We start from the raw sequence: 14,173 nt of genomic DNA, 5'->3' as shown, positions 1-14,173 counted from the left end.
ATATATATATATATATATATATATATATATATATATATATATATATATATATATATATATATATATATAATAATATATATATATATATATATATATATATATATATATATATATGCCGAGAAGTAGGGCTGTCCCTAGGAACAGATCGAGGGTGGTGGGAAACAGAGTTTCTTCCAGGCATCTCTTCCACCCCCCCCCCCCCCCCCGAAGAAAGTCTAACCCCCCCCCCCCCCCCTCCCGAACGAGATGGATTTTATATAGTAAACATACACTTTTACTAGTGTCTGCCCTCCCGAAAAATGTTGACCGCCCCCCCCCCCTCCCGGAAATTTCAAGTGCCCCCCCCCCCCGGAGAAAAAAGTCTGGAAGAAACACTGATGGGAAATGATGGATAACATTGTTTACGACATGTTCACCAGAGTTTCTTCCAGGCATCTCTTCGGGATGGAAGTCTACCTACCCCCCCCCCCGAACGAAATGAAATTTATATAGAAAATATATACTTTAAACAGTGTCCACCCCCCCCCGAAGAAAGTCTACCGCGCTCCACCCCCCCCCCGGAGAAAAAAGTCTGGAAAAAACACTGATGTTCACTAACGGTATAAACTGTTGTCTATATTTGCTGGTGGGAGATAAAGGATGCACTTCTAGAAAGAGATAATTCAAAACCCTGTACACTTTTTTTTTAAACAGAACTCTATTAGGTCTGACACATCTAGAATGAGCCTGAACAAACTCCACCTATCCGCCACGGTATTTCTGATGTTTTCATTCTTGGCGGATGTGATCACGGATTGGTTCTTCTACCTCGGTTTACGAAACACGGAGAAAGGTATTGTGTACGGGCCTATCAGGAACGATCTCATAGCCGCCTCGTTAACACTCGCTATCTCACTGACTGTGTTTACCGCCTTTGAATTCGTGCTTATGTTTATAGAAATGTGGTACCACCACGAGGTGATAGATTCGGATTATCTGTCCGTGTTTTGTGTTTTCGTTATGAAAATTCCTCATTGGGTGGTCAGTCTAACTGTCGCGCTATGCCGGGAAGGACCGATCAGCGCTTTTCAGTTCAGCAAGGCCGTTGCTATAATCCTCAATATGTCAATTCGAACGGTTATCATCGGGACGAGATATTTCCACAAAAAAGAAAATGGCAAGCTGGACAGACATCATTTGAAAATTAGAATTTTTATAATTATCGGAAATATAGTGCCAGTTTTACTTTCTACTATACTTTTCACTTTGAATTACATGGCGAAAGACGAAAAAGGAGAGATTTATTTCCGTCTACCTTCTACCCTTGCTAATGAAACATTTTTCGAGGAAACGCATTTCAGGAATGTTAGTGTGTTTATGTACATTCCAGAGCTGGAAGTTACCCCCCGCAGCTCAGGTCAGGCATTGCACTGGGTCCGTGTGTTCAGTCTAATAGACGTCGATTATAGTAAAGAAAAGCTGTTTCGGTTAGACATTGACAGAAGTAAAACAGGACAGTTAACAATTGCGGTATGGGCAAGTAAATTCAAGGACAACTATAGTTCATTGAGCCTGTCGGGATGTTATACTTTAAACGAAAACAGAATCACGTATGCTGTGAATTCTTCGTGTGAGTTTTTGAGTACCAGCTTTAATCTGAAAACAATTTATTTGAAATTTGAATACCGACATGCGGATAGTAGAAAGTTAATTGGTGAGATTTACGTGAACGTAAAAATTTTACAAAACAACACGTGTACGGCTATAGAGAAGTACGCCGAATGTGTGGAAGATGCAAAAGACTTCTCCTCCATTGTATTACACTACTATCGTGAAAATAGCATCTCAGAAGACGCGCATCTTGTACGGAGTCAAGGCCAACTCAGATTCTACAAAAACGATGGTATAGATATGACGGATGTGAAACGAGTATGGAAGATGGGTTGGCGAAATTGTATTCCTACTGGAAGTACTGGCCCAGTTCTTGACAAATCGATGACCATACAAGGCATATTTTGTTCGTTTTAGTTGCTCTCAAGGAGTGATTTCTGACTCGTCAAATCAGAATTCCAAGCATTTTCTTTCAGAAGCACGACCACTGCCACTCCTTGCTCCTAACGGGAAAAAAATTAATAAAATAAAAACTATATACTTAGTGTTCCCTACTCCCCCGGAGAAAAATGTCTGGGAAAAAACAGTTTCCAAGAATCCACTTCAACAGTGTCTTGCAGTCGAAAAATAACTTTTAAATGTATTTCTATTTTACGTTTGTAGTTTTTTCCCCCATTTCCGCTGCTTTGTCGTAAAAAACGGCTCCTTTTTCTTATAGATTAAATATTTATTGCACCTTGGAAAACAAGGTGCAGGGATATTGCAGGAAATTGAGAAGAGACAGATTTACCTCACGTATCAGGCATAGCTGATATACTTAACAAAGAGGCGTTACCCAGAGGCGTAGCGAGGGAGGCGGGGGTGCGGATCGCACCGGGTGACACCATTTAGGGGGATGACACCAAGGCAAAAAATAGCAAAATATATAGAGAAAAATTTGAGGGGGGGGGGGGGGTGCAAATCAAAACTTTGAGCGGGGGGTGTGTAAATCGAAACTTTGAGGGGGGGGGTGCAAATCGGAACTTTGAAAGTTTGTCCCCTGGGGGTGACACCATTAAGTACCGCACCGGGTGACACCCGACCTCGCTACGCCACTGGCGTTACCTACACAACTTGGCATATGCTGTGTCACAGGAGTGGCCAAAAGGAAACCAGAGTTGGTAATTCTATCCTAAGGACGAACATAGACTTTATCCTGTTCGCACTTTTCACACTAGATTGGTTGATGTGCTATACTGTTTTGAGTAAGAAGAATTTCCCGAGGATTAACATAAACTATTTAGATACAGGGTGAGACCTAGCTGTAGAGAGCTAGACTGATAATCCGAAAGTCTTGAGTTCAAATGCGGGCTCAAGTTCAAGTCAGTAGAACGTCCCTGGGTCCACTCAACTCTAGTAGGTACCTAACTCACGTTAGGGAAAGTAAAGGCGGCTGAGCATAGTGTTGCCCACACTGTCCCTTGCTATACGGAGGTCAAGAAACATGAACTCAATGAATCGTTAGGTCCAAAGAGGAATCTTTACTTAGATTCAGTGTTGTATCCGCACAATTGTTTTATTCAGGCTGTCTCCAGAAAGTGAGGTCATATTGCTATTGATTTTTACATTGTTTTGTATAGCGTCCTAAAGCACGTTTCCTATGCAGCTGAAGACATGCATTTGTGTTCGTTCGGCATCAAAACGGCCCCGACATAAGAGCCCCGTCAAAGGACCAGCGACAAATGGACCCCGTCATATAGGCTCCCGTCATTTAGACTCGCGACAAACAGGCTCCCGTCAAAAGGGATTTGTCAATACGATTTTCTTTGAGACTAAGGTTCCCGGCGAAACCACCTCATACTGACGGGGCCGTTTCGTGACGGGGCCTTTTTGTCGGTGCACAGTTTGTTACACTGAACAGATCTATTATGTATTTGCTAATGGAATGTTTGGCCATTGTTCTTTCAAAGTATCTTGTGATTGTTTTCTTCTCTGTTAGCAATAATCCTCCTTTCCACTTCAGCTTTTAACATTAATTATTATGTTTTTAAATGCAGTGACTATTAAATTATGTTATTAGATCCCGAACTTTTTTACTTTATTTTTTTATATTATGAGAAAAAATGTAAACCACTGGAGGTCATCAAAATTAGATAGTAAGCGGGGTCGGCGTGGTCGAGTCCGAACCCTCGGGCAGATGAGGCTCGTTAGCTGGGGACAGCCACTCTTCTAGGAGAGACAACTCCAAAATTAAACAACTGCTGCCTTGTAGTTTGTTCTTGGTTGGACAAAGGCTATGGAAGCAAATCCAAAAAGAAAAGCAGGCTGAAATCGGAGTCAATGGCCTCAATGGCGCATAACCAGTTGACACGTAACGCTTAATTGTGTTGGAGGCGTGGTCGAGTCGGCAAAAAGCTCATGGTTGATGAATTCGAACAAAGTCTCGAGTCCAAACCCACTGGCAGATAAATCTCGATCCCCTTCAACACTTATAATTAAGAACGAAGAAGAAGAAAAGAAGATAGCAAGCAAAAAATGATTTAAACCATGAGTAGATGAAACAAGATGGGACGGAGTGGCCTAGCGGTAGACAGCTGGATTGCTAACCTGTAAGTCTCGAGTTCAAATCCGGGTTCAAGTCAGTAGACTGTCCCTGAGTCCACCCAACTTTGATGGGTACCTAACTCACGTTAGGGAAAGTACAGGCGGCTGGGCATAGTGCTTCATATGCCCAGGTCACAGAAACAAGTGAACTCTACTTCACTTGCCTCATAGACCATCAGGTTTGAAAGGAAAACTTTACTATTTTACTAGATGAAACAAGAACACAATTATGTTGCTAAAATAAAAAGACAAGTTGCATTAAAAAAAATTTATTTTTTAAATTTTATTTTTTACAGGAACCAAAATCTATTTTTACATTTCATTAAGCTCGCCATCTGTTTAAAGAAACCAAAAGAAAATTTTCACTATGAAGTGCTAATGAAAGGTATTACTATATCACAAACAAAAATGCATTTCATTATAAACAGTATCAAAGAAATATTGTGCATGTGCACAAACAATGTAAGAAATGAGAAATGAAGACTTACAACAATGTAAGCAATGAGAAATGAACACTTACAACAATGTAAGAAATGAGAAATGAAGACTTACAACAATGTAAGAAATGAGAAATGAAGACTTACAACAATGTAAGAAATGAGAAATGAAGACTTACAACAATGTAAGAAATGAGAAATGAAGACTTACAACAATGTAAGAAATGAGAAATGAAGACTTACAACAATGTTAGAAATGAGAAATGAAGACTTACAACAATGTAAGAAATGAGAAATGAAGACTTACAACAATGTAAGCAATGAGAAATGAAGACTTACAACAATGGAAGAAATGAGAAATGAAGACATTCAACAATGGAAGAAATGAGAAATGAAGACTTACAACAATATAAGAAATTAGAAATGAAGACATTCAACAATGGAAGAAATGAGAAATGAAGACATTCAACAATGGAAGAAATGAGAAATGAAGACTTACAACAATATAAGAAATTAGAAATGAAGACTTACATCTTTAAAACTTTATCTTTGCCCCCACTGACCACACGCTGACCATCTGGACTCCAATCAACTGCAAAGACCTAAGAAAACAACAAACACACAAACTTCAAAAACATACTAATCAATACTTACAGAAAACATTGTGTTATTTAGGCACAACTAGAACTATACAGGTCAAAATTGTCTACCCCATGTATTAACTCCCTTGTGGTGTTAACTAACAATGACAAAAAGTTTAAAACTTAATTAGCTTGCTACTTGTTTTGATAACATTTTCTTGGAAATGTATGGACTTTGTTCAAAAATGAATAATTTTTTATTCAATGTTTAATAAATTATCTACATTCCAGTTTTTAAACAACATTACTCATTTGTTTGGGAAAACTAAATTATAATTTTAAAAATAATTTTACTTATATTCGGCCACCAGTGCCCTTGAAAGTTCTTTTCATTTAATTTTTTTTTTCTGAAAAACTAAAAGCTCTCACCTCATCAGCATGCCCTGGCAGATCTAAAAGAATGCTTCTGTCTTGAACTTTCCACACTTTGAGCGTTGAGTCTTTGCTCCCACTGACCAAGAGACGGCTATCAGCTGACCATGACACTTGGTACACCATATTGACGTGGCCTCTTAATGTTGCAACAAACCTGACAATTTTTAAAATCACAGCTAGTATAAAGTTAATTACAAAATATGGATACACAGAAAAAAATTATTAACAACTTAACTAAGTATAAATTTACAAGCAGAAGTGAAAATATTTTTAAACAATATCAGGTTTCATGCTCAAAAGTTCAAATAAAATTCCAGGAGTTTTCCAGGAGTTTAAAAAAAATTCAAGGAGATTTTAAAAACAAAAAAGAAACCCAATTTGTACATTTAAAAAAAAAGCGTACTTGAATATTGAATATTTAAACCATGTGAACTGGCACACTGCTAAGTCAATAAAGTCAAAACCCACCCCTGACCAGTTTTTATGATCCACCCCCACCGGCCATCTGTTTATAACCCACCTCCCACCAGTCGTCTGTATATAACCCATGGTTTTAATAACAAAGCACACAATATATGAAAAAAAAGAGAAATCAAAATATTTTTTTAAAATAACTCACGCTCCTGTAAAGCCGTCCCAAAGTTTAACAAATTTGTCAAAAGATGCCGAGGCTATCAGTCTAGAGTCTGGTGAAAATTTGACCTCATTGATTGGCTTCTGGTGTCCAGTCATCCTGGCCACAGGCTTTTTGCTGTCCTCTGGTTTCCACAGGTACATGGTGGAGTCATCGGAGCCTGATACTAGCCTCTCCGCACCTCCCTGGGGACAGGACAAGCTGTCACATCAAACTTGTGGCATGATCAAATTTACAAGTCTATTTTAACATGAGAGAGTAGTATAAGGCAACAGTCAAACAACACAATATTACCTGTGTACCACCAATGGCTAGTGTTGCTGTGTACCTATCTTTAGCTTTTTTAGAGAGCTCTTCAGCTGAAAAATATCCATTAAAATTGAATGATAAAAATTAATTAAAGATGTCTCATTTGAAAAAAAAAATATTTCTTATCAGAGAGTTATAACTATAACTTTTTTTTTCAATTTGGTGTAACTGTTTTAAATTTCATACATATTAATTAAAAACAGATTTCTATAATTCAATATTATAAAAAAATAAATAGGATTTATTATCTTATTTCAAATATCGACACTAAAGAAAACATGAACAATTACCCTGTGTTAACCTAAAGTGTTTTAGAACCTACCAGAGTCTGTGTTCTGTTCATGAACTATCTTGGCATTGGCAGGATCAAATGCTCCCGTCCTCATCACATAATCTGTGCTCAGTGCTAGTGTGTTTACCCAATGACCATGACCTTCAAGATTCCGACAGAAAACACCCTACAGTTCACATCATAAAGGGGAAATTAGTTTCATTTAATTATTTAAAGAAACATAACACTTGCCTAAATTTTACTTTACAACAAGACTATTTTACTATATAATATAAAAGTATAAATATGACTGATTAACGCATTATATGCCTAAATACAAAGCTTTAAAAAAGTTGTAAACATTTATCTGAATAAAATTTAAAAACTTACATCAGTGGCTCGCCATACTTTTATCGTCCTATCATGTGAGGCTGTATACAATAAATCAGACCCTCCCCATTTGACATATGATATATGTGCACTGTGTCCTGATATAATCAAATGTGTTTTAAATGTCATCACATCCCAAATTCTGACTGTCCGATCCTGTAGTGATTACATTTTTTTAAAACTTAGTCTAAATGACTCTTTAAAAACAAATTTAAACTAGTTTGCTTCTAATAATTGTCAGCAGCAGTTCATTTCCTATTTCATGCTTATGATTGTTAGAAATTAGGCTGTTTTGTAAAATGAAGATGATTCTTGATCAGGGAAAGAATAGGTGATAACTGGTAGTAATTTGGGGGCAGCACTTAATAAATTTAAGATAAACTGTATATATTTGAATATACAGGAAAAGCAAAGTTTTGAAAGGCTACATTTCTAGTCTAGTAATTAAAGAAACAACAAAAATCCTAAAAACAAATAGTTAATCAATATGGATCAAGTCAACGTTATATTTATAACTGACACAGGCAGTCAAAGAGACTTTTGCATCTTGTCAGTAGTATTATTGGTAAGTTTCCTGAGAGCATGTGAAACTTTAAAGCAACTACATGCTTGTGGCCAGCAACTCTCATGTTGTGTACAGAGTTGTCTGGTGTGGATGGTCAAAGGTCACACTTCCACTCTCAAAGCTAGAGTAAGGGTTCAAAGGTGTCCTTACGTGTAGAGTTGACAAAAGTGTTCAACAAAAGTAAAACATAACTGTTAAAATGGAAGAAAAAAACTTACTTTTGAGGAACTTGCTAGGAACCTACATTCAGCATCTCTGAGACATAAAAAAAAATTTAATTTAATTTTAAACACATATAAAAACAAAAATTAATAATAAAAACCATATTATATGGTTTGCGTTTTATATTTTTATATATTATATAAACGCATTTATATTTCTTATTTAGCCAACAGAATAAATCAAACCACCAAGTACACTAACTGTTACTTAAAACCTTAAACAATTAAAATACAGTATAAAATACTATTTTGATAATACTACTACTATTTTTAATATTTATTTTAAATTTAAAGCAATTATATAGATCTAGTAGCATGTACTTGTAGATCTATTAGTTTAAAATTTGTTTAAGGAAAAACAACTCACAAATGTAATGGTTTCCATGCTAATGTAGAAATGTAATCTGAGTGGCCAGTCAGAGCTCGAGATATCTGTTTACCTGTCTGTGGGTTCCACAAGCACACCTGAAGTTCAAATTAGTGGGAAGTGTGATTAGTTTCAAGAGCTTTATACTAGACTAAAGGAATTTTAAATTAAGCTTTTTATTTAATCATGGGATGAAGTGGCCTAGCCGTAGAGAGCTGGACTGCTAACCGTTTAGTCTCAAGTTCGAATCCAGGTTCAAGTCAGTAGACTGTCCCTGAGTCCACCCAGCTCTGAAGGGTACCTAACTCAAGTTAGAGTAAGTAAAGTCGGCTGGGCATAGTGCTGACCACACTATCCCTTCATATGCCAAGGTCAAAGAAACAAATGAACTCTACTTCACTTGCCCCGTAGACCGTCAGGTTTGAAAGGGAATGTTTCTTTTTTATTTAACCAACATACCTTACCACCTTTACAGCCAGAAGCTAGTTTTCTACCATCTGGAGACCAGGCAAGACATAAGACCCAATGTTGGTGACCTGTAATTAATTGTTTAATTATTTTAATATCAATATTATCTAATGTATGCAAAGTTATCAAACACTTAATTAAATGTAATTGTTTTGAATAATAACAAAATGAAGTAAAAACTGAAAAAGCTACACAATGGAAGGGTTAACTATTTAACAGAATAGAAACATGTACCAAAACAGAAGGAAATTTTAGAATACCTTTACATCTGTGTTCTGGTGTCTCTGTGTTTATATCCCAGAATCTAACTGTTGTATCACCTGAACCACTGGCTAAATGCCTAAAAGAAAGTAAGTTTTTTTTTGTTTTAACATTTACACATACCAAAAATATCACAATCACATCCTACATGTACTTACAAATATAGAAATCATAAAAAATATATGTAAAAAATTATTCAAAGAAAACCATATTCACAGCCTACAGGTAATGTGTGTTAATTACATTTTTAATTAAAATACCATTCAAATCTTTTATGAACTTAGAAATGTATTATTAATTTACAAATAAACCTATTAAATTTAGATTAAAAATCTATTGAGCCAGAACATGTTACTGAATTATCAACAGTTAAATTAAACAAGTTAATTAAAAAGTCTAGTGACATTTAAGCGCAATTTCCTTATGTTATCTAAAAATAGCTCTGTCGTAGCGTAAATCAAGAGCAGGGTTAGTAAAACCATTGGTTAGTTATTAAAACGTTTTTTATTAATTTTTTTCCAGTATTTTACATGTTTTATTTACAATAGAGTTACATGACTAAAAACCATTGCGCGCCTACTGAATGTGATGACGCAGCCATTGAACGTGATGGGGCAGCTATTGAACGTGATGACGCGTGTGGTGTGGTTGGATAAATATGCTTACTAATTCTGTCCAAATTTTAATTAATTCAAAAAATTTTTTGTGACCGAACGAAAGGATATTTTTGAAAACTTTCTTCGGCAATATTGTTCTAAATTATGGCAGGAATCGATTGGTACATGTTTCAAGTCGCTAAGTGGTCTGGTTGCCGAGATATGGGCCAAAAACTGCTTTTTTTGAGGTTTTTGACTTTTCCGGGAAATCCATGAAAGAAACCCTTAATTTTTATGGCCTATGTTCATCCTCGTAACTTGCTTAACATAATTGCTTTTGGAACTAGTCATCGATATTGCTTCGTTGAGGAGGAGATACGACTTAAAGCTGCGGACACACATACATCCATCCATCCATCCATTCATACATCCAGAAATGACGGGTTAATAAACGCAATTCTCCAGAATGGAAATTGCGCTAAAAAGTACTTTCCAATAATAAAGCTGGGTTTAAAATATATACCGACATAGAATACAAAAGGCGATCTATATTACCTTCCATCCGGACTGAATGCTACAAATAAAACAGCATCAGCATGGCCCTCGAGGGAGCTGGTGCATCGTGTGACGGCCCTGACCTTAAACACGGCCTGTGGCTGGTAGACAATCTCTAGCGCCGACTCTGTCTTGGTGATCACATCCTCCCCCACAGCTTTCAGCAGCGTCTCTGTTATCTCGACACCATTGACGAAAAAAGCGTACGGAACTTTGTCCTCCTAGAAGACAAGATAATTGCATTAAAAACAAAGTTAATTTTTTGACAAGATAATTGCATTATAAATTAAGTTAATTTTTTGACAAGATAATTGCATTAAAAACTAAGTTAATTTTTTGACAAGACAATTGGATTAAAAACTAAGTTCATTTTTTGACAAGATAATTGCATTAAAAACTAAGTTAATTTTTAAATGTGTTGCTTTTACAAAGAGAATAAGAATTGACAACAGCAGATAAAACTACAGTTGTCCACTTTTGAGAAAAATGTCTTCATTGAGCAGTCATTGTTAATCCAAAATTAAATATAACTTTAAAAACTTTGATGTTGCGCTGTAATGGTTGGTTTTCATATAATAGACAACCCCAATGTGTGAAAGTAAACAACTGACCATTGGTCTTTGAATAGTATATTTTCAGAATCTGGTTATATTTTGTTTTAAATTGACCCTTGTTTTTGCAGATGTTGATGGCTTTGTTATGTGTGTGTGTGTAAAAGTAATACTTTTAATGTTAAAATAGTGTATGATTTGACTTTATAGCATTCCATCAGCTACTGATTGGTGGATTATACTGTCTTAAAAGAAAAAGACCTGTAAATTTGACTTCAAAAAATTATTTTGTACCCTTTAGGAAACAGGTTGAAATGGGAGTGTAGTTCAAGCTTATATGTGGGTGCTCATAAACAATAATTGATTTTTTTGGCACAAAATATATTTTACATAAAATCTTTGGCTATTTAATAAAGGGTATGACAGAGATACCAGCAAAAAGTAACTTTAACAAACAGCACTTAGTCATAGAAGTAATAATAAACTATTACATTTGCAATAACTGCATCACAGATTAACTGAAGTTTATCTTTGGTGATATCTGTAGGCAACTCAAATGGTGAGCCATCTGTTTCACCACTTTCAGATTTGAACACGCATTGCACTCTTTTCTCTTCTAAGTTGGCAGTTTCCTTTTTAACTTCACTGAAAGAAAAAAAAAATATGATATGAATTATTAGAATAGTTGGTTTTAGTTTGGCTATTTGTGTTTGGTAAAATGTGAAATGATAATCAAGATTGAAGATAGAATGTGAAAAATGCAAGAATTTTGAGTAGGCCTAAGTCTTAACTCACCACTTAGACTCATCTATTAGACCCTTAAGCCTATCTAACAAAAATAATTTAATTAATAAGATTAACTTTATTAGGCCTACAGTTACAGAGAGGCCTTAATACAATAACAGATAGAATAAATATATTAAAGATGTTTTAGCAAAAAATATGAAACTCAGTTATGTGCATGTGCATTGACCCAATAAATTCTAGCTGCGCTAGGGTTAGGGCCAGTTTACAGGGTTAGGGTTCTGCAGTTTGTTTATAAACACACGCATGTGCAATATCATCGAAAACATCGCTGTGAATGAAGGTCAGATCAGGTGGTAGTTTTTCTCCATTGCGCATGAGTATCTATTTCCAGCTAGAATCAGCATAATAATTATTTTAATTCTTGTTGGCCTACTTTATGAAAAGTACTTCAACAACTTGCCTTTACTTTAGATTACTTTAGAATAACTAAAATCATAAAATGTGTCAATGACAATTAGAATTGTTCATTAGGCCTACTGTAGTTACTAGTTAATGACATACATGGTGAAATGCTAAAGTTTAGCTATGTCATAGGGGGTCGGCGTGGTCGAGTCGGTAAAGCTCATGGTTGCTAAACCGAAAAGTCTCGAGTTCGAACCCTCGGGCAGATGAGGCTCGTTAGCTGGGGACAGCCACTCTTCTAGGAGAGACAACTCCAAAATTAAACAACTGCTGCCTTGTAGTTTGTTCTTGGTTGGACAAAGGCTATGGAAGCAAATCCAAAAAGAAAAGCAGGCTGAAATCGGAGTCAATGGCCTCAATGGCGCATAACCAGTTGACACATAACGCTTAATTGTGTTGGAGGCGAGGTCGAGTCGGCAAAAAGCTCATGGTTGATAAATTCGAACAAAGTCTCGAGTTCAAAACCCACTGGCAGATAAATCTCGATCCCCTTCAACACTAATAATTAAGAACGAAGAAGAAGAAAGAAGAAGAAGCTATGTCATTACAATTCTAATTATTCTAATTGACACATTTTTAGTTATTTTAGTAGACTAGTCACAATTTCCAACATCCTAAAAAAAAATTTTAATGGACGGTTTCACCCGATTCAATATCCCAATACCTCACTTAAAAAACGTAATACCTCTGGTGAAGTTTCCTCTTTGGCATCTTTTAAATTTGCTTTTCACACAACGCTATTGATATAATGTGATATTATAAAGTATAAACTACTGGATCCTAGATTCTAGATGTAGATTTATTTTACACTTACAGCCACTATCAGAAACAGTAAGTTTAAGTTTCCGATGTCAACAAACACATGCGACTTTACAAAGTTAGTTCTAAATAACAAAAACTGTCAAAAAGAGACAACATAGCCTTTTTACTTTCTCGTATTCGGAGAGTAGCCTAGAGGACGTATTCTTGTTCAAAAAAATATTTATAAATCTCGTTGTTTTACAAAATCCAGACTCCTGAGTCGGAGAAATTAGTTTTGCAATCTTTTCTGTATGTACAGCCAGCCGATCAAACACTATTTTCTATGAAAGACTCAATGAAGCAATTATCGGTAACCGGAAGTTTTACTTACTCTACGTTCGTTTCCTCGAAAGCCAATAACTTTAACTTTCCAGTTAGGTGGATGAAATTTCACATTTAGATCTAGATCTAGTATTAGATTGTATGCGTAGGTTTCTATCGTGTTTTTTTAACGCGTGACATAAAATGGTACTTTATTTTTGCCGAAAAACGATAAGTAATGGTTCAGTGAAGTAGATGAGATTTCCGATGTAAGGGGTCATCCATAAATGACGTCACGCTTTTTTTGACGATTTTTACCTCCCCCCCTCCCCTCCGTCACACGTCGTCACAAAAAGCCAGACCACCCCCTAAAATGACGTCACACCTCAACCTACAACCCCCCTCAAAATTGCAGTTGAATTTTTTAAAAACATCGATATTTTTCCAAAATCTTGTCTAAACTATTACAATTTATTAAAACAGTTATCTAAAACGCGAAATAACGTCTAAAATTCGTTTTCTAACATTGCTTTTTTATAATGCAAAAATGTGACGTCGCAACATCTGACCCCCCCCCCCTCCCCCTCATCACACATCGTCACAAAATTACGGACCCCCCCTCCCCCCTACGAGTGTGACGTCATTTATGGATGACCCCTAAGTATAAAACTGACATATTACTTTTAATTTTTGAGGGACCTATAGCTCCAATATCCGAAAGTGTTACTTTTCTCTAATTCGATTTCTAAAATACCTATGTATGTACTGTTTCAGTTAGGTCAGGGGTCGGCAACCTGCGGCTCGCGAGCCGCATGCAATTCTTTTGATATCAAGATGCGGCTCTCCAGCTCCTTGCACAAATACTAATAATCTTAATAAAAAAAAAAAATATTTGAAATTAAAATATGTTAGTGGCTCGTTAAAACCAGGGAAATTTTGAAAAATGTAACTTTTGGCTCTTCCGCTTCAAAAGGTTGCCGACCCCTGGCCTATCCCTTCAATAATTTCCCCCTTTAAGGGGAGCCAAAATTAATCAATCCTAAATAAAAAAAATATACATTTTAATGGAATGGATTATATTTGTATTA

At 36.0% G+C, this 14,173-nt stretch overlaps 1 protein-coding gene across 1 annotated transcript; it reads right to left on the bottom strand.

Annotated features, from left to right (window-relative positions):
* Positions 1-4,426: 4,426 nt before the first annotated feature.
* Positions 4,427-12,908, bottom strand: LOC131957309 (notchless protein homolog 1). The gene is made up of 14 exons (XM_059322037.1): positions 12,709-12,908; positions 11,306-11,459; positions 10,264-10,484; positions 9,112-9,191; positions 8,843-8,919; positions 8,384-8,481; positions 8,014-8,050; positions 7,231-7,386; positions 6,892-7,027; positions 6,555-6,619; positions 6,246-6,445; positions 5,621-5,780; positions 5,142-5,212; positions 4,427-4,508 (listed from the first exon to the last, which is right to left on the bottom strand). Exons 1-14 carry the CDS (start codon positions 12,732-12,734, stop codon positions 4,496-4,498), a joined length of 1,494 nt encoding a protein of 497 aa, XP_059178020.1. The 5' UTR covers positions 12,735-12,908; the 3' UTR covers positions 4,427-4,495.
* Positions 12,909-14,173: the final 1,265 nt, after the last annotated feature.

This window comes from Physella acuta, unplaced genomic scaffold (assembly GCF_028476545.2).
Source record: "Physella acuta isolate Inbredline_101_S28 unplaced genomic scaffold, ASM2847654v3 ptg001231l, whole genome shotgun sequence".
Classification (NCBI taxonomy): domain Eukaryota; kingdom Metazoa; phylum Mollusca; class Gastropoda; family Physidae; genus Physella; species Physella acuta.
The sequence above is the reverse complement of the archived record's forward strand: the minus strand, read 5'-3'. Positions and strand labels throughout refer to the sequence as shown.

Bases quoted from the DNA above. Each gene is read 5' to 3' on its own strand.
- LOC131957309 (XM_059322037.1), bottom strand. From the start codon at position 12,734: ATGCCAAAGAGGAAACTTCACCAGAG. The intron at 11,460-12,708 runs GTATTACGTTTT...TTTTTCTTTCAG, and splicing joins AAGAGGAAACTTCACCAGAG to TGAAGTTAAAAAGGAAACTG. The intron at 10,485-11,305 runs GTAATAGTTTAT...CTTGTCTTCTAG, and splicing joins GTGATGCAGTTATTGCAAAT to GAGGACAAAGTTCCGTACGC.